This window comes from Ischnura elegans, chromosome 6 (assembly GCF_921293095.1).
Source record: "Ischnura elegans chromosome 6, ioIscEleg1.1, whole genome shotgun sequence".
NCBI classification, from domain to species: domain Eukaryota; kingdom Metazoa; phylum Arthropoda; class Insecta; order Odonata; family Coenagrionidae; genus Ischnura; species Ischnura elegans.
In genome coordinates, this window is record NC_060251.1 from 73,992,202 (window position 1) to 74,019,592 (window position 27,391).

A 27,391-nucleotide genomic window follows, 5' to 3' on the forward strand; every position below is an offset into this window, starting at 1 on the left:
CCTATGCCATCTTAACACATCCAATGTGGATCATTTCCATTGACATGGTCTATACAACTATGACATCCATTTGGGTGACTTGGAGCTTCCTCCTCTTTAAATACCCAAGAAACTCAATCATCTGGGTTTTGCCAAAGGCTTTTGACCCTTAGTCGCTTCATTTCTTCCACTGCACTCAGATTATTTATGGGACCCACTTTTAGCAGAATTTAGAACCTTTTTGACCCAAAAAGAAATTAAGTTGACCTGTATTTAGGAGGAGTTCAAAAACTGTATGCAACACTAAACATGCTTATCAGTGTCCTTAATACATATACTTTCTAAATAGCCCCACTTTCAAACAATCAGTGCATACCACATCAGTTAACACAATCTTCACCTCTGGCAAACTTAAGCTTCCTCTGATACTCAATGTCATTATAACTGGTCAAAAATCTTAAATTGGTATGATGCAGTTCCTTATTCAATTCTACCAGAAGCCTGTCTTTTTCTGCCAACATTTGCTCTCTCTTTATTACATTCTAAATCTTTGTTAGAGGCATCCTTTCCATCCACTTGTCCTCTGAAATTTGTCATCAGATCATCATGGCTCATGATTCAATCTTCCTGTCTTATCGTTGACTTTTCTATTCTCCCGCTCTTCTTAGCACTTCCTTATTACTCATCAGGTCAATCCATTTGATCTTCTTCAACAGCACCACGTATCATATGTTTCCACCTTTGACTTCTGCCATACCTCACGATAAAAATCATGCTCCAGAATTAAAATAAGATCAATTTTTTATCGAAGTTTATGCATATATTCCCCTATGCAAGTAGAAAGATATGAATTAGAGCAGTAGCGTAACTAGGAATATGCTTTGGGGGGTGGGGGGAGGCTGGGATGACCCGAGGTTGCGACCCCCATCCCAGGGTACTCAGGAAAATTTTTGAAAAATGACATGCCTGGATATGTATACATTTTCATCATTTTGACAATAAAAATTTAACTTTACGTAGAAGCACTTACCGTATTTGTCTGAATATAGTCCCCCCTTTTTTCCACAAAATGCCCATGGTTAAAGTAAAGGGGGTCTATATTCAAACCCATTTTTTTTATTTTTTCCTGAAATTCAAGCCTCCAAATTAGGGGGGGGGGACTATATTCGGAGAAATATGGAATTAAATTTCAAAACTAGGCAATAGGTTTTAATAAAATTTTTATTTCTCTTGGGGGCTATCCCCTCTATCTATCCCCTCATTCCCCGCATAGTTACGGCGCTTTATCAGAGCATGTAGAATAATAAAATTAAGCCAAAATATAATACTAGGAAGGCTACCATGGTTTTGACACTAACACGAGCGTCGAAACCATGGTAGTGATCTAATAAATATATTAAGTGGAAAAATATAGTTCAATTTTCATTCAATATGAATAAATTCCATAAAGTAACGACTCAAACCATCAACTTTACTAGAAGGGGTATATCAGGGCTAGTTGGAGAATTTTCTGTTAACATGACCATAGACAGATTCAATGAGGTAACTCATATTTGATTTGATTCATGGGCTAGTTTTATTTCCATACATAGGTACACAGTGCAGCAAATAAAAGTAAAATTGATGTTATACAGCGAAAAATTAAAACACAGAGGCCAGATTAAACCAGCACCATTGCTTTTGATCCATAACACTAATTGATTTCTTCATCGCAGCAGTTTTTTCACTCTTCAGTATACTCAAATGGCTCAGGTGGTTCAGGTTCATTATCCTCCACTGGTTTTGGGCCAAATGCTATAAGTAGAGAGTTAAGATATTATCATCGATATTTATCGAAATATGTTCCTATAGAATAACCAACATATTCAAGCCAGCATTTATAAACATTGTCCAACCAGGTATTAGGTACAAATGACAAAATTTAGCAGCCAACAACCATGAGGTGCTAGGGGAAATAAGCAGATTAAGATTGGAACAAAGAGATGAGTACCAATAAGTTTTTATTTTATAATTATGAAAATGGTGGCTACTATATTGATATACCAAATAGCAGGAAAAGAGTTCAGTGAAAGCAAGAAAGTTAAACTTTCACTTATTCAGAATGATAACCTAATGGCAAAACCTTGCTATGTAGGGCAGGTGACACTATGCATGGAGAAAAAATTAATTACCAGCAACAGGCTCTACGAGTTCTTCATCAGCTTCAGTTGAACCCACGCGGCGAACCATTACAATTCCTCCAATGGAGACGTCCTTCATAGGGACATAACCACTGCCCTCAACCAACTGCACTACTTTCAACTGGAAAAAGAAAGTAAAACATTAATCATGAGTGGCATCTTGCACTGTGAGGTAAAGTCTCAATTATAACTGCATATCACCATTTAGCTTGCCAATTCGGGGGGTCATGATGGAATATGTTGTTAGAGTTTGATTCTCGTAAGGAATAACTTACAACGCTCAATACTTCATTAACCTTTGATGACATGTAGGAATCAATCTCTTATAATTTCATCATGACCCCCCCCCAAATAAACCCAGAGAAAATAGCAGACACATAATGCACAAAGTGAAATGGTCTGTGACAGAAGTGTGAATATGATGAGCCAAAAACCTGATAGGAGTACAACAAAGGCCTAAATTGTACCTGACACAGTGTCTATCAGTTTGACAACACAGTATGACGCACACTATACACCCTTTGATCAAATGGAGTGCACTGTTACCAAACAGAGTAGGTACACACCAGTAAAACTCACCCCCTCATATTGTGGAACACCTCATACAAACTCCGTAAAACACACACAAATCAAAATTGTGACCACACTGAATGCGTGCAGCACCACAAAATCTGCCACATTATGCAGCACACTTCTGCCACAAGGGGCCATATATTTCTGAACCTGACTCAATCTTGAGTCCTCACTTGGTGGTTAAGATCTCAGACTCAAGTTGACTTTGAGTTTGCGTTCATATTTTAGAAACCAGCTTCAGCATAACTGACTAGAGCTGGAGTGATTGTGGCAATGTTGAGAAGTCAAATTTACAAAATAATGCATTTACCTAAACTTTTCAAAAATGTGAGATGGCAGCAGAGGACATCTTGGAACTTGGTGACTCAATATGAGTAAAATGTGGAGTATACATAGTCAGGGTTCCCACTCTACCTGAATAATGAAATTCACGGCTTTTTCCAGGTTTTCACGGTTATTTTTCAGGTTTTCACGGTTTTTTTCAGGTTTTCACGGTCTCAATTTCGCTAAATTCACGGTCCGTTAATAAGCCAGCAATAAGAAAATCACTGGCCGTATATCAAAAGAAAATTAACGTACGCGACAAACGCCGTGAATGTTAACGCCGCAATGAAAAGTGATATGTGTTATGACGTGATCTATCGTTTGCAAAATTCAGGGCCGACTAAAGGACCAGTCCAACCGCGCTCTTGCCTGGACGCCGAATACCCTTCGGACCTTCTTCCGTCCGGACACCCGAGGCCCTTTTTTAATTCCTCGCCGAGAGATTGTTTTTTGCGCACTTTGTTATTACTGCACAGTAACCGAATTTCCCCCCCCCCCAATCTTTCTTATTTAACGGAAAATATTTTATGAAAATTGTTTATAGAACATAGGTAATAAATCGAAAAACAATTTCATACACCGTATTTGCACGAATCTAACACGAACAAGATTCTAAGACTACCCTCCTTTTTTGGAACTCCACGAGGGGAAACATTTTTTTCCTAATAACGATACGATTATAAAATGAAAGCGGAAAAACGGTAAATGCTTTATTTTTTGCTAGGTTGCCCATGTCCCAGGAAACGCAGGATTTTGGCGAGTAATTAGGATATTCATTAAAGGTTTCAAACAATATTTTAGATAATAACAGGAACAGTAGTACTTTATCAAGACACATAGGTCATATTGTTGATTCGACCCATATCTCTTTCAAAATTCTGAAGGAAAACGCCACCTCACTAGAAAAAATGTTTGCTCTCCACTCGGCATTTGCACTGCTATTATGGATTTTAGTCTGATGTAAAAATTCTTATCCATCAAACACCATTTCCACTACACGTATTCACGAGAGCAATGTGCATATTGTGCCTAAAACAACCGCATTCGCCGGCGCAGTGACTGGTTGTGAGATGGATCACGAAGGCCAAAAATAGTCTATTACTTGAATTGTTCCTGCCTAATGAATATATTTTTAATATAATTGAGCTAGTGTATAAAGCGTGAACAATGTTGCGTTAATCGTCAGCGGCACGCCCACCTGGATCTTCGCCTTCATATCTCTACTTGTTTTCTCCAGGTAGCTCACTCTACCCCCACCCCTACCGTCATGTGCTAGCGGACAACCCAAGGTCTGCAATATTCACGTGCATCTAGCCCGGATTCTTTTCTTCATGTTCAATTATTTTCAGTCCATCTCTTAAAGTTCTCAATAGTTTCTTCGGAGGGGCCATGGTCCGAAGACGAATAAAATTAAACTAGTGAAAATGAAACCTGACTTTATTAAACCCACATGGAAAACACTCGGTGGTTTGAAGTCCAGCCACCCTGGAAAGTAGGGAACCACTCGTACGAGGTAAAGTTCGGAAATGATGCTATCGCGTACGGGGGTATGCAGAGCATACTGCAGAGGGCGAAGCGTGACCATATGACTGCGCCATGAAATTTTTTACGCTAAAGATACCCATTCTGTTCTAATTAGCGTAGCGCCATATGAGCAGATGAATTCGGATTGTTAGTAGGGAGAAACAAAAATCCTGAGAAGATATCCCTTCGTCAGTAACTCTGGCAAGTGAGACTTAAAGTATAGCTCGTAAATTGATAACTGATAACAACTTGATATCATGTTTTCGGAACAAAATGCCGAATTAACTGCCGAGAAGCTCAGCTACGAGGATATCGTGTTTCGCCAAAAATCACCATCGTATTTTTCCATCTATTTCCTTGCTTAAAATACGTCGTGTTTGGTCTCGTTTTTTTTTATTACGAGCAAATTACTAACATTCCAATCTAATAAAAGCAAAATAGCAATTGCTGAATATCATTGTTAGATACCTTTTGGGCTAATAGGTGACTCATGCAGCAGTTGACCTCCAGGAACTGGGAACTTTGAAGGAGTTAGGCTGAAAAAGGTCAGTGGGTGAGAAGAGGGGGGAGCGCGAAACACGTTTCTATTGTGCTTGTGTAACTCGAAATTTTTTTCGAAGTTAACGTCTTCGTAATACCATCCCTGCGCGAGCTGGGACTTTTTTTTATTTTGAAGAAGAGGAAAGCGTCAGAAGGGGGGAGGCGAATGCTGAATGGAGGGGGGTAACGGATCTTGGGAAATGCGCTAATGTTACTTTCCCACGGCACTGAGCTTCTCCCAATGGTAGTTCCATATCTTGGGGAAGATTCCAACTATGTGCTTGTCGTTATTAGCCATAAATGACACATTTTATTTATTTCGCCTCATTTTCGTCAAACGATGGATGCGGGAAAATTATGCGTCGGAACCGCGGGTCAGGATTGAGGGTGTTGAATAAACGTTCAAATTTTCGACACAAAGGCCATCTAGATTTAGTTTCGAAAGTGGTCGCTGCAGCCAGTGGGAAGCCTAATTGGGTGGAAGGGGGACTAAGCAGTGACCGAGGGAGGGGAAACCAAGCCATTCCAGGAAAGTAAACAAGCTGATGAGAAGTGGCGTCATATTTCAGGAGGGGGGAGAAAAAAGGCCTGCGCTGGGGAAAGATGTTTTTTTTCTTCAGGCGACATTCGTTCCCATGCTTTTCTGACCCATGCGACGATGCTCGCCACAATGAATAGAAGTGCGCTCACTACGAACGAAGTTGAAAATTTCTGGGAAGGTATTATTATCAAGATAAAGAGATTTTTAAGGTTTTAGGACGAAATTCACGGCTTTTTCCAGGTTTTTTCACGGTAGACGAAATTCACGGCTAATTCACGGTCTCAAGGTTTTCACGGTTGAGTGGGAACACTGATAGTCTGAGTGAGCTTTGGGACCAGTGAGCAGCAATGGCTCTAGCATGTGTCACATGGATGGGCCAGATTATAATATAGGTGGGCCTTCGCCGTCATAAAATCCACTTTGATTGTATTTGTTTTACTTTACAGAGTTAATTTGGATAATAAAAAAATTGTTTAGCAAATTAACAGAGTGGTTTTCTATATGCCTATAACTGTTTACAATTTATTTTAATTTTATAAAATTAAGTTTAACTTTGGACTTTGATTCTGAAATTTTTCCGTCTTATTTGGGTGGGCTGAAAATATTTTTGTCCACCCCTAGCAACGCCACTGTGAGTAAGGTCTAGTAATACCAACGTGGCAACTAAGTCTAGTTTGAGTAGCACTCTGGAATATGGCCCAAGGTCTGTCACAAGCTAATTTTACCCTAATTTTTCAATTCAATTCAATATTGAACTATGATACTACTGTCTCATCATTTTGAATTTTATTGGACATCTCTTGTGAAGTCTCACCTGCTGTTTCATGATACGAGCTGGGTTTCCCAGGATCTCAAAATTTGGCTCCTCCTTCTTGGTTGTCTCCTCTTCTTTTGGTCTCTTCTCTCCCCTTCTCTCCTCGGTACTCTCCTCCTTCTTCTTCTCTTTTTTCTCCTCTTTCTTATCCTTGGCTTCCTCTGCAGGGACTTCCTCGTCCTGAAAAGTATTCATGAAAGTAAAGACATTAACATCAAATTCATTTTAGTCTATGCATTACTCATTCAGAATTCTTCAATTCAAAGGTTGGTTGGGATAGGTGAGGGACTCACAAACAATAGTCCCTGCCATAGCATTGCACATATCCATAATAACCTACCCTATCATCTTACACCAATAAAGAAAGTGAGTTAATTCAGGAAAAAAAGTCAGATTCCATCTCATAAACGATCCATACAACTCCCTATTCAAATATTTAAATACGAATGATATCTCATTGTATATTGTACATAAATTTATAACTGCTGTTGTATTTTGACCAACTTATGAATACTTGGCTGTATATGACCTGACTGAAGTCCATAAAATCTGGTATGTGTGTTATGCATGTAATGCTAGATGCTTTGCATTTTTTCTACCTATTTTACAGTAGAATAAACAAGCTGCCAGTTTTTAGGCAGAAATTGATATGCATATGCCGAAGATGTTACTTTAACATAGAGGATATTCACAAACATTAATAATAACCACAAATATATATATTTATGGGGTTTTAAATTGCAATCCTGACTCATTATCTGTATGAATCCTAACTATTTTCCACAGTATAGAGTGCAATGTCTATGTTCCTGTCAAATTCATTATATTTCACATCATTCTTGCCTTGCAATTATCTGGGCTAAGCCTCACATTCATTAGCAAGCATAATTGAGACTTGACTGTAGCCCTGAGTAAGACAGAAACAAGTAGGTTGGGCTTGCAGGGTTAGACTCCTGAGGGCCGGGTCTGTACGTCCGAGACTTTTCACGCGCACACCTCAGGAGGGGAAGGACAGAGGAAGGAAAGAAAAGGAAAGGAGTCACGGCTGTGTTGAGAGCCCGATGATGCCTCCAGGGATAGGGACGGAGGGAATGGGATAGGGAGTCCCATGCTATCATTAGTTTGGCATGGACCACAATTAGCAAAACCATGATCTGCCATTCCTTCAGAAATGGAAGAATATTCTATAAATCAAAATATTCCACAGATTTTTCTGTAGATAAGCCTCGTGTACAGTTCACAAGCTGTACCTATAAAGGCTCTCCCTTTCTCTGGGACTCACCACTTCCATTCCAGTCTCCTCTGAGGCAGGTGTTGCAGCTGAAGCAGGGGTGGTGGCCGTGGGTGTCGAGGTGGTGGTGGAGCTAGTCGTGGCTGGTGGTGCTGGAATGTTGGTGCCACGGGCACGTCTCTCGGTCTCCCTCCTCCTGGCCCTTGCAGCGATGGAGAGCACGGCGGTGGTCACCTTCTCCCTCTCCTCTCGCTTCTTCTCCTCAAGGGGTGGTGGGTACGCAAATGTGGCTGGGCGGGCATTGCTGCGGAATTCCAGGCGTGGCATCTAGAGAGAATAGAAGTATTAAATCTCATGAACTTAGAGGAAAACAGAGACAGCAGTAAGGATATCAGGAAGGAGACATCTTCAGCAAAGGACACTTTCATAAATAGGAGAGATCTGATGAGAAGACAATATGTTATGGAACATCACACCCTATGTTGTGAGAAAATGCACACTGAGGAAGGAGGATGAGAAAATATAGGAGACATCCAAGTTGTGGGTATAAGGAGAATACATAAGCAGAAATAGACTGAGAGGAAAAGGAATGAGGGAGATGGGTCACGAGAGGAAACTTATATAGGAGATACAGAAGAAACATAAGACATAGATGGTGCGAGCACTTTATAAGGATACGATGTTGAAAGCTGTGTACATTAAAACTTCTTCACAATATTCAATTTTGTTAAAATTGAGATAAACCTACCATACTTTGATTACTGGATATCAATTTCAGGTAACCGAGTTAACTTTCAAATATACCAGCCTACAGTTTTTTAGATCCAGGCTCCAGGAACATCAAGTTTACATTTTAATTATTACAAATGCGGCAATAGGTAAACATAAACCCTTTATGTATTATCCAGCAATTTAAATCCATGTATCATCTCATAAAAGATAAATTTGTACTTGATACTAACCCATATGAACATATTTTGTTAAATTTTAAAGTTTAATTAATAATACACACTAATAAATGGAATGAATTTCTCTCATGAGTTCCTTACCTTCAGCTTTGAGTTGAGAGCAATGAGGCAAGTGGGTGTGAAAGCCAATGCCAGGCAATGGGCCAGGGGGAACCAGAACCAGTACTGTGTAAACACAAGCATTCCCACAACTGAGACCATACTTGTGTGACCAGTGCGAGACTGAAGAGATACTGAGACATTTCGGCCACCTTGTGAAAAAGACAAACAATGAATGAATTAAAAAGGTATCATGAGGTATTGAGGAAAAACTAATTATTACAGAGGTATTTTCAAAAATTAAGAAAAAATATACAAGTTCATAAAATTCATTTTAGTATCGCTTCAATTGGAGCAACTTTTACAAATCATCCTAGCCTGCCCCACTGCCCACATTAAACTTCCCTCTTCAATTCTAAAGCCTATTCCCTTCCATTCCATCTATGGATTCAATTAACTACCTCCCACTTCCCTGCTTGCCCATAATTTTTTCCACTAACACAGTTTTCAGCCTCCCCTTCCCACTTTGTGTTCACACTGTCCAAACCCTATATCTCCACTGCATCCCCTCTAGAAATTTCCTCTCTTCCCACACAATGTCTTGCACTTCCTTGCCCAGAGGTTTCCATAAATTCACAAACTAAAGGGCCTTATAGTTATCCTCATAAAAATGACCAATTACAGATTATCCTCAACCACTGCAATTCTCTCTTTTATAATTTTATCACTCAATCCTGCTCCAATGATCATACAGATCCTCCATGAAGTTTTTTTTTTGTTTTTCTCATGGCTTCTCATCTTCTGCAACCCATTAATGACAAATTCTACAAAATTCTTCTTTATCTTGAATCCAAATCGTTTTTCATTCCTAATCTAAATTCTACTAATTTGTTTCTATTCTTTCCTTCCCCTACTATCGTCTACCAGTCTGCTATCACAAATAGTTTTCCTGTCAAGGCTTCCATTTGTAGCACAAATGAAAGAACAACACACACCCAGGACTTGTAACATTCTTCAAATAAGCATAAGTGTATTATCAGCATCCATTTTTTCTCCATTTATCAAATTTCATCATTTAGCATGCTTCATTGATCTAACGGGAACTTTATTTTTAAGAGTATTGGTTTCATAACCTCTGGTTACATATATATAGAGGCAGTATATACAGCAAATGTGTGACAAAAACATTTGAAAAACTTAATGCCATTATAGGAATAAAACATGCAGTTTTCAGGAGTACCAAAGAGAAAAAGCTAACACAATTGATATAAAATAAAGACATTCACTGTATGAGCACATTGTATGAATGCAGATTTATGGACCAGAACATCAATTGCATAGTAATCATAATTCAGAGCAAAACACTGAAGATAGATACCAGTACACTGGAATAATAAAATTCAGATCACCTTTGAATCATTAGTACAAAGTATGTACCTACCTGCATCAATGATGCCCTGGGCAAGGATGGCTCCAAACTTGGCCATAACATCTTCATGCTTGTCTGCAATTACTTTAGCATACAAAGCACGGAAATCTTTGACCTGTGAAGAATAAGGAATTTATGAGGATTTTATCACTTCCAATCAGAATTAATAATATTTCTAATGCTTCTGCAATGGTTTATGCTAACACTATAAATAAGAAATACAGGAATATAAAATAGCCATTAAAATATTTGATAATTCATATTTTCGATTAAAATATACTTCGTTAACTCAATGATTAAACAAAGACATGCAAACACTAAATTCAGTCAATAGAAGAGGGAAATAGAAACCAAGTTTCCAAAATGTTTAATAACCAAAAATAATATTTCTCAAATTGCAATTTCAGAAATGAAATGGTTAAAAAATGAGAAAAATCAATATAAAACAGCGCCCTCTCCATCACAATATATCCAAGTGAGATAATGCTTCTATATCAGACTAAAAACAGTTTTCACTGTAGACATCGCAATAGACCTCTTAATAAAACTTACCTTGGGGCAGAGAACTTCAGTTTGTTGTATAAGTATCATGGCAGATGCAATGAGGGCTCCTTGGCGAACAAAGTTTACAGGATCATTTGTCATGGGGTCCAGCAGAGCAATAGCTTCCTGTTAAAATAAGAAAGGAAATCATCATTAGAAAAAAATTGATGCAAGATAACAGTAAATATAAATTAAATACTTTCAGCAGTGGAATAGAACATTAATTTGCTGAATTCACAACTGTAATGTACAAATCAATGACTTTCAGTCACACAAATCTTCTCATTGTTAGATGGATAAAAATTAGGAGGATTGCTTGAAATTTATTGTCTGCACATAATTTTATTTTACCACATGGCTGGCCTTACTTGCATGTCACCTGACCAAGTTGGTGTGGCCAAATGGGGCCCTAGTATACACCAGTGCCTTTGGGAGGTATTTAAATTAATAAATGCAACAAATTCAAGCACAGTACTCTCTCTTGGAGCACTCTCATTATATTAAATGTAAAAATAATTAACAGCTTGTGGTTGAGTATTGCTCTCCCATCTGGTCAACCCCTACCCCAACTACCCAAAAACTTCTCAACCATTCTTTCAATTTCTCTTCATATAGAGTACGAAACATGTACCTCAGTAACATCTCTCCTTCCAAAAGGAGAGCCGGTACTTAGGTATTCACAACCTCTTTCACTTGACCTATCTTCTCCCACCAACTGCTGAATTTCATCTAACTTAAAGTTTCTTCACTCAATTATCAATGGATCTTTCCGTTGCCCTGATCTCCTTTCCTTCTTTACTACCTTGCACAAGCCAACCTGCATAACCCACAATATAGGAAGTTTACACAATTCTAAAATCTGTCAATTTCCCAACAAACCTTATTTTACCATTCACCTTCCCCTTTCAATACTCTCTTGGTTACTTCCCCAGCCCTCAACTTGTATGACTCATGCAATAGTTTCAACAATTCAGTAAATACCTTTCTATCTAATTTCTCACCATTGATTTGTTTTTTATTGTTTCTTTAATTGTTCTTTGCTATTTATGAATTTATTTATGATTGTTAATAATCATAAAGGCCTGGTTGCTGTTTTTGGTATTGAATAAATATGAAAGAGAACTTTTTGGTGAGTTACCTATCACAATTAACTAAAGACAACACATAACAGAAGAGCAGCACAAAACATTAAAGAGAAATATATTCACAAATAAGAGCAAGGAAAGTAGAGGGGCAATAATGATACATCACCTTTAATCCAGTTCCAGCACAAGCAATACCAAGAGCCATGGCAGCTCCATAGCGGACATGTGGGTTGTAGCTCTCAGCCAGGAGGGACACAACACTTGGACACTGCTCGGGAGTCCTGAAAAAATAAAATAGAAGATGCTTCAGTATAACTCTCTGTACATTTTAAATAAAATATCTTGCCACAAGCATATCAATAATCAATAACTACTGTTATAGCTAAAAAGGATATCCCTTGAAGCTTGCATTATTGAAAACAGGATTAAGTAAACCTCAAAGAATAGCAACATATAATATCAACCACCGAATATCAAACATAGACGAAATCAATAACTGAATACCCAGAACCTTCACTTTTTTCCACGGACATACTTCATATACGCTTCAATAAGATGAAAATTTCTGTGAAAAAGTCATTGTAATCACAATTTTCCAATAATTTTAAGAAAATTCCCATAAAAAATAATAGAAAAAGATACTATTTATCCCTAGCATATTAAACATGAAGCTCAGTACTGATGGCACTCAAGTTTGAAGAGCAGAGGCATCCAATCCTTCTCATTATGTAATTCTCAGGGGTACTTCACGCAAGTAATTTTAAAACTAAAATGTTGCCCAAAAATAAAAAAGAAATCCTAATTTAGATGTTAACAAAATAAAATCCGAAAGAGTGGCTTTGGACCGTAAGGTTTCATAGAATGAATGATGCTAAAGGGGGGGGGGCTGGGAAGGCGACCACCCCCACCCCCCAGGCAACGGGGATCCGGGAAAATTTTTGAAAAATGACGTCTGAAAATACATTCTACATCATTTTGGCACATAAAATTATTATGTAAAAACTAGACAATAATTTTAAATATTTTTTTTATTTCTCTGAGGCTTGGGGGGGAATCTATCCCCCTCATTCCCACCCATTATGACGCCACTGCTTCGGCCCAAGCCTACGGAAACCCCAAGGAGCCGGGTAGGAATATACTCAGGAGACGGTGGTTCCCGAAATAAAATTGGCTTGCCTATCACTGACAACGAGAACGGGTAAGTTTTGGAGGGAGAGCCATTTGTTCCCACACATATTAAATGTCACGGGCGTCAGTTAATACATGTCACGTTATTTCATAAGCATTTTCCCGGCGCCGCTCGATACAAAACGGAAATTGAGTTGGCAACGGCCGCGGGGGTTCTCTTGCTACCGGAACAAAAACAAGCTTCGGGCCTGGGACAACTTTTCACCAACCAAAACCTTCGAAGCAAAGTAAGAAAGTTTCAAAATAAGGTCGTAAATGGGTACGATTAGGGATACACCAAACAATTCCGATGTTCAACGTTCGTGGATTTAACAGTTCGGAAACTGTGCAGAGGATAGAAGGGGAGGGAGCATTTGGCGAATTTCTAAAGGCCGTTTTACACGGTACACGGAATTGCGCAGTCTGACGTACCTGTGAAGGCGCAATCAAAATTGCGTCGTGTAAAGCGGTGAATTGCTAGAACACATGCGAGAATGCGTGGATGCGAGACGGCAAAATTGCCCCTGTTCTAATTTCGTACATGCATTCGCGCAATTCCACGCCATTTTAGAAATTAATGCAGCTCTAACTTGCGCAATTCCGTGTACCGTGTAAAACGGCCTTAAGAGGCGAGTGATTATAGCATCGTATCGTCAAGAAATTACACACATTAAAATATGCGGAAATGCTTAGATCTGCGAGTCGAAGGAGGGCCAGGCAGAACGAAAAATATTTCCCAATAATATTCATGTTACCGTAACGTACATTCACGGTCGGAACTCTTTAGCAGCGACTATCGGTAATGGTGGATGAGTATCTCATAAATTGGAAAAGGATGAGGTTGAATCAATAACATGAATCATCACTGCCTAAACGATAGCACTCTAAAATCGAAATATAATCCGCACTGAAATTAGCAAAGAATGAAAAGCCATAAATGTAACGTTCTAAAGAGATACTAATATAATCAAACGAATACAATTTTTGAGAGAATAATCAAGAGCTCTTCACGGGAAAATATTTTCGAAATGTTTTAAAGAGGCAAACTCTAGGGCAGTGCCGTAGTTTTTAAATATAATATCAAGTTTAAAATGCAAATCAGGGGAGGCAAAGAGAGCGTCCGACTCGGGCGGAACTTAGAGAGAGGCGGCGTAGTCAAAATCAAAATCCACTATTTTTTTCATTTTGAAATATGTGATATGGTGCTATTAAGGAATTGCGAAGATAAAAGGGACCGAAGGGAGAATTTGGAAGCTCAGAAGTGAAGGGCAGGAGAAAAGAGATGTCCTCTGAACATCCTTAGAAGACGGGAAAACCATCAACGTGCAACGTTCAGGGTATATACAGAGTAGGCTCTTAAACACACTGCATTAAAGATACGGACACTCTACCTCAGTATTTCCTCTGAAGTAAAATTAGAAATAAAGTTAGAAACAGGAGTAAATGCCGAAAGGGGTTCACCTGAAAGTGTCAAGACGATTGGATAAGCTTCAAACGAGTAATTCGTCCAAATAAAAGGAAAATTACACAAGGTTGAATTTCCCTACATAAACAAAGTCAGCACTATAAGCAATAAAAAATAACCGCTATTTGACATTTTACAACATTTTTAATGAGGAGAACATAAAAATATTAAGGTATATTTTTCTCAAGGACACGAAACGTCTAGGCCACACGAAGTAAGTGGGAGAAGTCTCACAGCCAATAGGCACGCTCAGTGCCTCTCGGAACGTTCACGTAACACATCGCTATTCAAAAGAGAAAGCAAAACCAACACGTGCCCTCTCGAACTTCAACTCTACAAAGAGGAAAATACAATGACGAACGAAATCAGTCGGTAGCATTAGAAGCACGACCAGGTTAATAGACCACGATCGAGAAAAAAAAAGTTCCGCCCTTCGGTACCCTCAATTTCTTCAACAGAAATCGAACGCATGAAGGCTCAGAGAGAAAATGACTGAAACCCACGTACGCAAAGGAGGGAAAACGCTGGATGTAATTAGATCCACACAGCAAAGCGAATAATGAAATATGCCTCAGGTACTTCGGGCAAATGAAAAACAAAAACGCGGATTTCCATTTTAAAACAAATGACTACCGTCACGGAAGGAGCTAACCAGAAATAAAAAAAGATAAACCTAAGGCTGAAGAGGGCTTCCAAAGTGGATGAAGCACTGAAGCGTAGAATAGGGCGATGAGCAATTTCGACCATTGAAATTCGATTGGTTTAATTAATAAGCCATTCACAAAAAGAAAGGAACTGCTAAATCAACTCCATGACCATTGAATAGAAATGGTGAACTATAGTTTCCTAATATAGACAGTCGTTCAACAATAATCGGTAGGCAATAACATAACCATTTTTATAAGATAGGGTATAGGTCTTAAGATAGGAGAGAGGTCATAATACGCCGGAAAATTTCATATGAAAATGTAAGATTACAATAACATTGACCATGGGAAGGATTCGCAATAAAGAGTATAACCAAGACATCAAATATTATTAGCATCAGTGGTCAAAGTATTAGTGTTATTCTGCTGGCGGAGGAAGGTTTACGTGAAGTATTTTGCGATTAATCCTATCCGGTCTAACCCCCAAAATTGAATTTCCCTCTTCAATTCCCACGAAGGCCTATTCTCATCCACTCATAAATCCTATTCTATTTCTCAACCCACCCCGCTTATCTAACACTCTTCCCTCGAAGGTCTTATACTGCTCGCCCCATCGAAACCTTACGTCTCCTCCGCATAACAGAGACCATTGACCACAAAAAAGGTTTACCCACGACAGACATCGAAAGTCACCATCGCACCAACCATCGACGACGGTATCGATAATTCAATCCATCGAACGTGAACCACATGAGCGGGGGAGGTCCCTGCCTCTCACGAGACAGGACCCGTGAAATCTCTGCTCGACCCCCGCCCTATCGCTTCGGCAGCACGGTCTTCCGGACAGGAAAGACCGAGGTGGCGAATGTGGTGGAAGGAGAGGGATTACGGCGAGAGTTTGGGAGGGGATTAAGGACGATGGAAATTGGATATTGGACCGGGATGGAGAGTGCGGATTCGGATAAAACGAAGAGGCCGAGGGTAAGGCAATGGGAGGACCAAAAAGGACCTTCCCCAGAAGCCAAACATATGCGATGGAGAATTAAATGCGATCAAATCCGACCCTGCTGAAATGGGTCCCTACCCTCCACTGATCTCCCGACTTGAGAGTGCCTTAAAATCCGTGGAGAATAGACCATCTCAATATCCCCCTGCAAGCTGAGGTGTAAAGAGGCCGTCACAGACATAAAATAAAAAAAATTTCGGAGTGGAGAATTAATGGAGAAAATGAGTGTCATTTTCTCCATGCACGAGGCAACATGCAAAAAGCTGGCCTTCCATTTGACAAAATCCTACCCACACACCTTACTTAAAAATATGAATTCAAGATTTAATTAAATTGGGCTACAATTTAAGAGAACGTGAAATGGATGAGGATGAAGGACGTTAATTAAAAATTATTACTGCTCACCCTAAAAATAATATCAGACAGCCGAAGAAGTGTTAATTACAAAGCAATTTTTCAATTAAAAGCTAAGGAATGGCGGGATTGTCCGCACAAATTATGGCTACTGGACGCAAATGTTATCAGATATAACGCCTACGATTATTATAAAAAGATGTATCAGTGTATCACCCATTAAGGTAAGTTTACACGGAGTATTTTACAAACCACCCCTCCGCCCCGAATTGAACTTTCCTCTTCAATTCCCAATATTGCCCTTACATACTATCTAAATATCATATTCTGTTCCTCCTCCTTCCCCGGTTACCAAACATTCTACTCGTGAATGTGGTTTTTAACATCCCATCCCTGCTCAGGTATCGCAACATCCAGACCCTCTGTCGCCTTCGTCTCATCAAGAAGTTTCCTCTCCTAGCCCACCATGACTAGCACTTCGTCATTCCATTTTCTCTCCTCCATCACACCCACGTCTCAAATGCCTCTATTCATAATTTTTCTTTCCTCGAGAATCCTAGTTTCTGCACAGGTAGGTGCTACAATCCAGATTAGATAATTCACAAGCATTTTCTGTAAACTTGCACGACGATCCTTTAAGGGTCCTTCCGAGTCATGTACACCTCCTTTGCCTAGGCCTAGAATTAAATCACCTTCTCCAATGTCCAGAGGGAGTAAGAGAGGAGAAAAATCATCATCAATCATCATAGAAGGCTATAAGATTCTACAACATCTTGTATTCTTTGAGCTCGAGTTTTCGCCTTCGTTTAAGGTATCAGCTAGAGTAATAGGACAACATGGGGGAGGCCTTATTTATGCTCCCACTTCGGTCGCTTTTTAATCGGTTTTCAAATACGTCTGAAGCGCGACGAGCACAGCGATACATTTATCCTCAATCAATAATTTGCACTTGAGAGTAATAGCCTAGAAAAGTTAGGAAAATTTTATACGATGTTGTCACGAACATACATTTGGGCTAAGGTCCCACATTATAGCTTATTTACCTCTGAAATTCATATCGCTCTGCCATCATCACTACACGAAGGGCGATTTCTGTGATTCCGTTAAAATGCGCGGTGAATGACAACACATGACACAGCCGACTGGTGAAGCCGTTGGTAATATTCATGATCAGGTGAACGACTAGCTTGGTCAGCTAGAATCTGAAGTATTACGTAATCTCTTCGTCTGATGGCTGCAAGTTATTCTTTAGGGTCAGCGCTGCCCCACCATTTCTCCCTCCCTGTGTGAGTTTCTTTTTGCAATTCCAACTCTCGAACCAAAGGGACTACAATTACAGTTATTCCAAGGGCATGAAGTAGCATGGTCACGAAACGCTTAGTCGAATACCGCCTTCGTTGTACAGATTATGCAGCCTCTTTTTCATCTAGATGGCTCCTCGAATTATTCGACATATTATCTAAATGCTGGGTCGGCGGAAAGCTGTGCTGATTACAGTCCCAAATGAAAGGTCTATATCACAGGCGGTCGAGTAATTGAACGCAAAGCTTTTCCGGTAATGAACCCTTCCTTAATTTCTTCAGCGCTTCATTAAAAATGTCAGGATTAAATTCTTAATTAAATATTCCAATATTTTTCTTCCCTTGATATCGTCCAAAATTCCAATCCCACGACTCCCCTGAACCCACAAATACAATTTTTTCCTCTAAATCTTCCGCTAAAATATTTTCAACCGATTTTCCAATCCCGCAATTAATTTTTGCTGCCTCATACAATTTTTCCCAGTAGTTACTTCTTTTGAATATATTACATTTGAAAAATTTATTTACAAGCATTTAGGTATGGATTCACCCATTTTTTATTTCGAATGAGTAAGACCAGATGCGAAACTATTTTAAAAATTGGATCGAATTATATTCTTTTAGCTGCAGATTAGGCCGACATACAATGTTCTCTATATGGTGATTATAAAATGAGTTTCCCAACGGTATGGACACGAATTTTTTCAATATTAGTTTTACAAGATACAAATGTTAATTTTGGATGTTTCATTACCGATATAAAATTAAACTAAAACCATCACTATAATACAAACATCACATGCATTAAAAATTTATTTATTTATTTATTTAGTCCAAAAACAGCACGAGGCCAATTACAGAGGACTACAATAACAGGAGAAATAATTACATAACATCAAGCAACGTAACCAACAAAAAAAAAAAAAATAAATTCAAAATTCAAAAATAAATGAATCCTTCCTATAGCCAGGTTAAAATACGATAGTAAACCAATTTTTTGAGAACATCTCTTTCGAATTAGGGTGTACGGATTTTTAATTGGCTCCTTGGTGATTCACTAAGTAAAACAACAGGATGGGCAAAATGCCAGCAAAAAACACCTTATAATTCAATTTACCGCCACTGGCAATCTTATCATCGATAAATATACACCCACTGACTCATCAATGTCAACGAGCGTCGAAGATGAGATTAATGAAGATCCAGATAGTGGACGTTACAAGGGAAGGCCCCGGAACTTGGTTCATCGACAAAATATACGGGTAAGACGATACTTTGGGGAAGTAGGCAAGGAGTTAGGGGTAAGGGTCAAATTGAGTGGACGGCGAGGATGAAAAACGATGAGGCTAGAGGCGAAGATACTCGGAAAAGTGTGAGGGGAAGGGATTGAGAAACGCAAGAGGAGAGAGGAAGCCTAGGAATGAAGACATGTGGAAGAAAGAACCATTTGTCGTGACCTCGAAAGAGCACGATACTATTTGGGGGATTCGTAGCTAGAGGTAGAGAAGGATCTTAATTAACAGAGGCAGTCATTATAAATGAATACACACCCAGTTCTAAGTAAAGTCCATTTAATAATACTCAGTAAGAATACATGTGAGACTTTGGCTTAACTTACTCGTCGAAAGAACTCATTTCGAAGCAGAGTTGGAGAGTCGGATGGATGGCTCGAAATCTCCAGGTGGATCGAACGATCGGCGTAACTGGCGATGTGGCGGAGAGAAGACGCTGGTTTGTCGGCTGACAAGGCGAGGATCAGAGTGGCAGAGGTTCCACGTCCAGAAGAGCGAAATACGCACAAGAGAATTTAAGACAAGGTGAAAAGATACGGACAGTCACGTGAAGTGGGGGAACTCATTTATTTAGTTGGCTTGAGCCAGAAGAAAATGGCTAATCCTTTTTTTTACCCAGGTCACGTGCAGTTCTCATGGAAGTCCTCTATCGTCCAATTATTTTCCCCGCATGATTTCCTATCTCTGAATTGAAAAATGTCATTTTTATTACAATATACCCCACTAGCGATACACCCCAATGATTCCCTCGGCCAGGCGCACACTAGACACAATAAACAAACCCTAAAACTTTTTGTACTAACTCTCAGCGCTTTAACGAAAAAAAATTCGCACGCAAAAAATATTAAACATCAATATGCTGTTCTCTGATTTCCTACCCGTAAATATGCCCAGCACACAACGTGAGAGAAGGGTCGGCTATTGACAGAATCAATACCGCAACAGATAGGTATTAGCACGCTTTTCGGCTTCATACGCCCCACCAGAATGGGCGGCGGTCCCTTTCCGCATGAGCTGACAAAAACAAAAAAAGGTAACAATAGTCCATACACCCACGTTGCGTGGACCACGAGAGGAAAAACCGGGGGCTCACGAAATGCTTTTCCATCCTCTGAAAGTTGTTCCGCCGCGCCAAATCCCGTATTTCGGCTGAAATTCGTCGCTCCACTTTTGCAGAAATCTGAGCCACACGCTCGAGACTGGCGATGCGGCACGACTAGAACACGCAAAATTGTTACACTTCACTTACGACTCGAGGCAATAGAGGAATTGAATATAAATGCACGGATAAAGTTACCTTTAAGAAGTGCCAATTGCATTCAAATTTGCATGTGGATCACTATACTTTGACAGCAAATACGACTTTACAGACTTCTACGGTGATTTTCCCTGACATTCCATGACTTTCTTGGTTTTTCATAATAGTGACCGTCATGCAATTGAATGAGTCGACCGGTTTCGGCACTCTCCACCATCTTCAAGTTTGATTTTCGAGATAAACTATAGTTTCCGTATCTTCTCGAAGACGTCTCAGTAAGTAATTACTTTAAAAAGGTGGAAATTGAACTGCATTCATCACTAGTTGAAGGAGTTCCACCACAAAGATCTAAGTACATAAACAAACATTTTCTTCAAATTTACCTTCGATCATTCTAGGCTATTTGGATTCGTTTCCAGGTGAAAAAATTTGAAAACATGATTTCCGAGACGTCTCCCGTCCTCTTTCGAAAAATTTGATACGAACAGTATTATTAGCACACATATAGGGTTACTTTAATTATTGCTTCGATATATTTTTCCATGAATTGACGTTACCATGTATATTCAAGGAGGAAAGTTGAAGTGATGGCTTTGGAAGCTTTGAATATTAGCTGAGAAATTAGTTGGTTCATTAACTTATTGAATGGACTTGTGCTGTTTAGGATTTCACTGCTTCGATTGGAGCCAGAATCCCACCATGAAGAACTACAAATCATAACGAACTAGTTCGAATCATGGACGTCACTTCTCAAATATTTGACGTCACACGTCCCACAGCTTAACGAATATATATCAAATGGTAGTTTTTTGGCAGGAATCAATAAATAAAAATCGTCATATTGGTTGTCTTCCGTATTTTTATGCTTTGAAATTTTAAATTTATAACAATCAGGGGTTTATTTGATACAGAAAAGTAAAACATTCTCCTTTTTTTTTTCAAGTAAATCCAACTTCGTTAACATACATTCTGAAACCATGCGTCTCCCGACGATTTGATCTTCGGAGCAATGAAAAAGATGGCAAAGGGTGCGCATGGGTTAAGGCATCGTTGCATGCATTTAACCCGTTAACGCCTAGCGGTACCAAATGGTACCAGCTGGGAGTGCAGTGCTAAACGTAACTTTTTTGTCATTCATCGTAATTTATTATAACTGTTGAGAATTTTAAATTATTACGAATATTTTCAATAACATTTTTCCGAAAAGTTTGCTATTTTAAAGCTGTAATTAACGCATTTAGAGCCGTTTTGAAAATTGAGAATTATCAACTAGCAAAAAAAAACGGAATTTTTAGAGCAAGCATTACGATTTTCTTTACTTACGCCTTATGCAATGTTAATACAAGAGTTTTATTATGTTATTATGATTGTTATAACATTTTTATATCACATAAAGTATGGTTATTTGATGTGAGCCTAATATTTGGGATGCTATGATGCAAAACATTTTGGTGGTACCATATGGTATCGCAAGGCGTAGCTATCAGTGGTAAAAGAATAAATTTTGCACCTAATGACTCATAACTTCATTGACATTTAGATACATGATTACCACAAAAATCGCACATACTTTTTAATTCAGGCGTTACTGGGTTAATAATGTATGAATGTGTGTGCGTGAATATAAAGCCGGTACCTCTTATTAAAAAAAACCATTACACGCTTTACTAGGGAAGTCCCTCAAGTACCAGATCTCGCTGAAATTTTTCTAGGTGACATATGATGGATTCCTATAAGATGTATTTTTCGCTTAATACTCTAACGCGTATCATTTTTATAGCTAAATTTTGCTCCATAATTCATTCTATATAAAAAACAAACTCCTTCCTCGTAAATGACTGAGAATCGCGTCACCTGGCATTAAAATTATTCCATCTCCTTTTCAATCCATCCACCCACTCTCACCAGCTCACCATCGGCGGCAGACTGCTGGTTGTGATGGCGTCAAGCACGCTCCGCGACCAACTATCGCTCAACAACAGAGGGCCCTGATGTGAGGAGAGCAAGACATGATGAAGAGACAACCCAGCCGAAGGGATTGAAGTCAACTCCGCCAACACGCACGCAGGGAAATCAGAATGCGGGCAGGTTATTCCACGGGTGGATTTAAAAACAGGCTATGTAGGCCGGCGCGCGAAGCTGGATCTCCAACCAAAAAAATCTAACAATAAGTAAGTTGGTGAATATTTCAAATATATAAGACACTTTCTCATGCCCCTCAAAAATTTATATGATGTATCACTTAAGCTTTCATTAGCAAAGGAGGCGTTCACGAAAAGGAAGGAGCTTATTGAGGGTCATTACGTAAGAGTTTAAAGAAAAGGTTAGTGAAGAGTTGGATTTGGAGGGTGGTATTTACGGTGCGGAAACGTGGACACTGAGGAAGGAGGACTAAAGAAGATTGGAGGCATTCGAGATGTGGGTATGGAGAAGAATGGAGAAGGTGAAATGGACAGAGAGGAGGAGGAACGACGAAGTATAGGTGGGCGAGGAGAGGCAGCTTAGATTAGATAAGGAGTAGACAGAAGGAATGGATTGTGGGAGAACTTAGCGGGGGGGAATATTGAAAATTGTCTTAGAGGGTAGAATGTAAGGTAAACGAGGGAGATGAAGGAAAAGAATAGGAATTTTGTTTTAGATAGAATGAAAGGGATTGGGCCTTATTGTGAATTGAAGAGGGAAGTGCTTGATGGAAGAGGAGGCTGCCAGAATGCTTCTTAAGTACTCCATGGAAGCCTATGTTAATCGCTACCTTAACACTATGATAATAATTGCTTGAGCAGGTACTTCGAAAGTATTAAAAATGAATGTGGCCCATAAGAATGCCGATGGAGTAGAGGAAATACCTGAATTTTATTGAAACCTAACTTTAATTGGGTGCGCCAGTAGATACCTGTGATTGATAGCTTTAACTGGCAGAGGTTATTAAAAATTCCAGGGGAAAAAAAGTTTTCTCCAAGCTCAGAACGATCATTTGATGTGCCTCAGAACAAAAGCCCACAATTAATCTGACGCATCAAGCGAAATTGAATAAAAGTTAACCCTTGCGTGTTCCACAAGGCAGGAGATCGACTGATAGCAATAACATTCCACTTTTCGAAATGACACGCGTCGACTCGGCCCGTCTGATAAACTGCCTCTCGCTACGCTTGCTCCATGTTTGGCCCGAGCTAACTGTCGGGTGAAGTGAACGTTTTGTATCGATGGCAAGAGATTATATCAGCTTTAAAACTGGAATACCTATATTTATGCTTAAAAGATATACCCCGATTTTTGTCTCCATTTTGTTCGCGAAATAATTTAATTTATTTCCATGTGTTAAGATAATCCGTAGTTGAATCCACGTAGCTAAATTAAAATGGAGCGGAAAATTATAAAATTGTATCAGAATTAAACTAAATTCCGGATCATTTAATTACTTTCTTGATAAACCGACTTTTTCAAATCATTACGAGCAATAGCGTAAAACGATTATCCCTTGCGAAAGGGGAAGTCAAAATCAATGAAAGGTTAGGTTGAGCACTATTAAACAAGGACACCTCATGATAATATTAACTTAAAATAAACGTAAAAATAAAAAAATAAGGTTGTGCGATGTTCGTGGTAGATGTCCAGGAAGTACTACAAGTACTCACAGCGGCGGGCAGCAGTTAGCTTACACGTTAAATGCTGAAAGTTGTCCTAGTGTTAGGGGGAGAAACCCTAGTTATGAGCTTAAAATGGATTATAGGATCAAAAGTAAGTTGAGGACTTTTACTATAAGGTATGAAAAAGCGCCATAATAGCTAGTATCATGTACATATTGACACTTAATCATCACCTAAGTCTTTTATCGCAAGAGAAGACAAGAGGAAATAAGGAAATATTCAACCACAAGCGAAATAGTTTATGTTCACCGCTACTCTCCAACTCATAATTCATAATAATGCATTATTCTCCAGCTCGTGTTCAAGGAAATCATCTGCGACATGGAGAAAAATACATACCATGAGTAAGCAATAATTCGAATATAACTAAGAGTTTTCAATTAAATATATGGCCACAAATATCCAAAATATAAACTCCCGCAAACAATTTTCATTTTGTAATGCTGCACAGAAAAAATATCACAAAGCTGATCAAAAATCGAAAGTAAATTTATTTTTGATGTCAAATAAATACATCGGATAAAATACACTCCATGACTAAGCTGTAATTACAAGATCAAAAATAGAAGCTCAAATCTATGAAGACGACACGCTTTAGGTCGCAGAATCTAGGATGGAATCATCCCGAGGCAAGACTTGTCGGCGAAACCAGACGTAATCTATTACGCCATTATCACCACTTGATGATGACATACATGCCACGGTAATGGTTTCACACGAGTGCTGCCATCAGCGATGCCTACCGCTTCCCGACGTGGAAGATGAGCCATCACGACGACTACTATACCATATAGGCAAACCTGCGAGTGAACTGAACTCCCCATAATACAAGCGTTGATCATAATCTCATTTGTTAACAACATTGGACGGAATTTACATGAACATTTTACAATTTTTTTCTGTAGTGAACCCGAGAGTAACACGAAAAAATTCAAGCACCTGTAAATATACAACACAGTGGAATTATAAAACAGAGCTGAAAGGTCTAGGTAGAATATGAGAAATGGCAACAGTGAGAGTTACTGTCACCAGGATATTAAAAATAATACATCGAAAAAGTAATTTTGGTTACTGCTAGCATTGTTGAATTACAGTTAAAAATAATCCCCATATTTTTATTTACTCAGCAGCGTTGCCAAGTCTGATACGCGGATTCCCTAGGCAGTAGGTACTTTTATTATTAAGGTATTCTTCCGATTAAGGTAGATTTCCATGGAGAAGTCGAAAAGTATTCTGGGAGCCTCCGTTTCCTTCATGTGCTTCCCCCTTCAATTCACCCTAAAAACTCTTCCCTTTCACTCCATCAAAAAAATTCGAATTCTCTTCCTTCTATTCCCTCGTTTACCTAACATTCTACCTACAATGTTTTCAACAATGCTTCCGCGCTAAGTACTCGCTCTTTCCATACCTTCTCTCCCCTTCGTATCTCATCTAGAGGCTGCCTCTCCTCACCCACCATGTCCAGCACTTCGTCGTTTCTCCTCCACTTCACAAACTATATTCTTCTCCACGGCCTATGAACCTTAATTTCCATAGGAAAAGGCCGATCAAAATACGCTCGTTCATGTCGCGATATGACTTATTTTACAGCGATGCGAAAAAATTGGCATACTAAAATGTTCATATATTTGAAAAATGATCTGCACGCGAGCAGTTCAGGAACCCTCCTGAAGTGGAGGGTCACTACCGTAGGATGCGGACTAAGACGCAAACGAGCGAGAAGGGTTTAATGAGGGTCTCCTTCGGAATACCTGGAGCCGTCTGTTAATATGTCCCCCCCCCCTTCAGTCGGCATTAACTGTTATTATAAATTAAACAGGTTGTTAATTACTACAATCAATAAATGATAAATCAACTCATCAATATCAATCATAAAATAACTGCAAAATGAGAACCTCCAAAATGATTAAAAGAAAAAAAAACAGTACGTAGCAAAATCAAAATGTGCCCTTTCCCATACGCTCTCTGTCGCAAAAAATATTTCACCGATAAAGAATTTTCTCATGCGTAATAACAGGGAAGTTACGAACGGAAAATAAATATTTTTACCGCTCACAGACCAGAAAAAAAGTTGAAAATTAAAGCTGATCGGCTGATACAAAGTACAAACAATTGATTTTCTAACTCGGACAGGTTACTGGCAAACACTGAAGAAAGCTAGGATTCATCCGAGCGTCAGGAAATCCCAAACCTGGATCCGGATTAAAGAGGAAGGAACGTTTCAAACGTTGTTTACCTCCGAAAATTCAGAGTTTTTATTCCCGGATCGCCAAAAATTCTCCACCAATGACAGCATAACAAGCCTGTTCCTCAAACCATCTGTCATTTTTTCCCCATTGGACCACTTCTCTGGCCGATCTTCAAGATATGCTTTTCATCCTTTTCGACATGCATACATCAGCCGTATCATTCGATCATATGTGAATGATTGATAATAAGAGAGCAGTTCCAAAAAAATTCTTTCACATATCCATTCAGAAAAAGAGTACGATGGTGATCTTACCCGACTGGCTTGGTAATTCATATTGATTTTTAAATTTCGATATATTGCAGAGTAATTTGTAGTCCAATCACGTAACTTCCGACCAATTTCACTCATATTGGAAATTTTTTGCAATGATATCTACGGCATCGACATTAAAAATATCTTCAATCAGTTATTTTCGTCTGAAATAAAAAATCATGTGCCAAGGGTTGTCGACAACACACTGACATGACCTCGCGAAGGACAGTAAGAGGCCATCAAATTGATGAAAATTGGTTTTATTACAATTCTTTTAGGGTTTACCAATATTCTTCATAAGCAACGGCACCGAATTTTCATGAATCGCGATAGCACACTATTCAAGTCCGCTAATAATTTCCAAGACTCTAGAGTCTAGACTATACGAAAATTATGTACGTAGTCGTTAAATAAATTTTTTAATCCTGACAATACTTTCGAGAATGGACACCGTTGCACTGAACGGCTAAATTGTGGTTCGCGAAAATTTAGTGCCTATAATAATAACTAATGACATTTACAAATAAAAATATGGCCAATTTGACCATAGACAATGACAATTATATTATTTTTGCAGGATTTTAAATGTTTGAAGCAAAATTTCGGTCGGACATAAATCGATTGGGAAGCTACATCACACATGCAATATTGATTCAGCTTGAAAAATTTTGCCGCAAAACAAAATTCCCTCCAAGAAAAAAAGATGAAACAAAAGGCAACGTGACCCCAATCGACCTAACCCCTCGTTATCCGTTGTAGGCTTTTAAGCGACCCCGACCCTTTAAGTTGGGAACGAACGTACTTCGTGCACCTCATTCAGGTGGGAAGTGGCCACTAGACCTCCTTGTCTCTTGACCTTCACACACTGACTTACAGTAACATCCGCAAGCCCTCTTGCTTGAAAGGTAGAAGCCAGGCCCGGTATTGGAACACCCTCCGAAATACGAGAAGCACATCGGAGAAGGAGCGCCCGTAGCATCT

General features: G+C 39.1%; 1 protein-coding gene across 1 annotated transcript; it reads right to left on the reverse strand.

Moving 5' to 3' along the window:
* Positions 1–1,531: 1,531 nt before the first annotated feature.
* On the reverse strand, positions 1,532–27,389 carry LOC124161397 (26S proteasome non-ATPase regulatory subunit 1-like). Its single transcript, XM_046537715.1, has 10 exons — positions 27,213–27,389; positions 22,174–22,248; positions 11,937–12,089; positions 10,695–10,811; positions 10,155–10,257; positions 8,756–8,925; positions 7,758–8,033; positions 6,476–6,655; positions 2,151–2,280; positions 1,532–1,773 (listed from the first exon to the last, which is right to left on the reverse strand). Exons 1-10 carry the CDS (start codon positions 27,387–27,389, stop codon positions 1,703–1,705), a joined length of 1,452 nt encoding a protein of 483 aa, XP_046393671.1. The 3' UTR covers positions 1,532–1,702.
* Between the last annotated feature and the right edge of the window lie 2 nt (positions 27,390–27,391).

Coding starts and splice junctions, on each gene's coding strand:
- LOC124161397 (XM_046537715.1), bottom strand. CDS start 27,389: ATGCTACGGGCGCTCCTTCTCCGATGTGCTTCTCGTATTTCGGAGGGT. Junction 10,258..10,694: donor CTGAAGTTCTCTGCCCCAAG/GTAAGTTTTATT, acceptor TATTCTTCACAG/GTCAAAGATTTCCGTGCTTT. Junction 6,656..7,757: donor AGGAGACTGGAATGGAAGTG/GTGAGTCCCAGA, acceptor AATACTTTTCAG/GACGAGGAAGTCCCTGCAGA.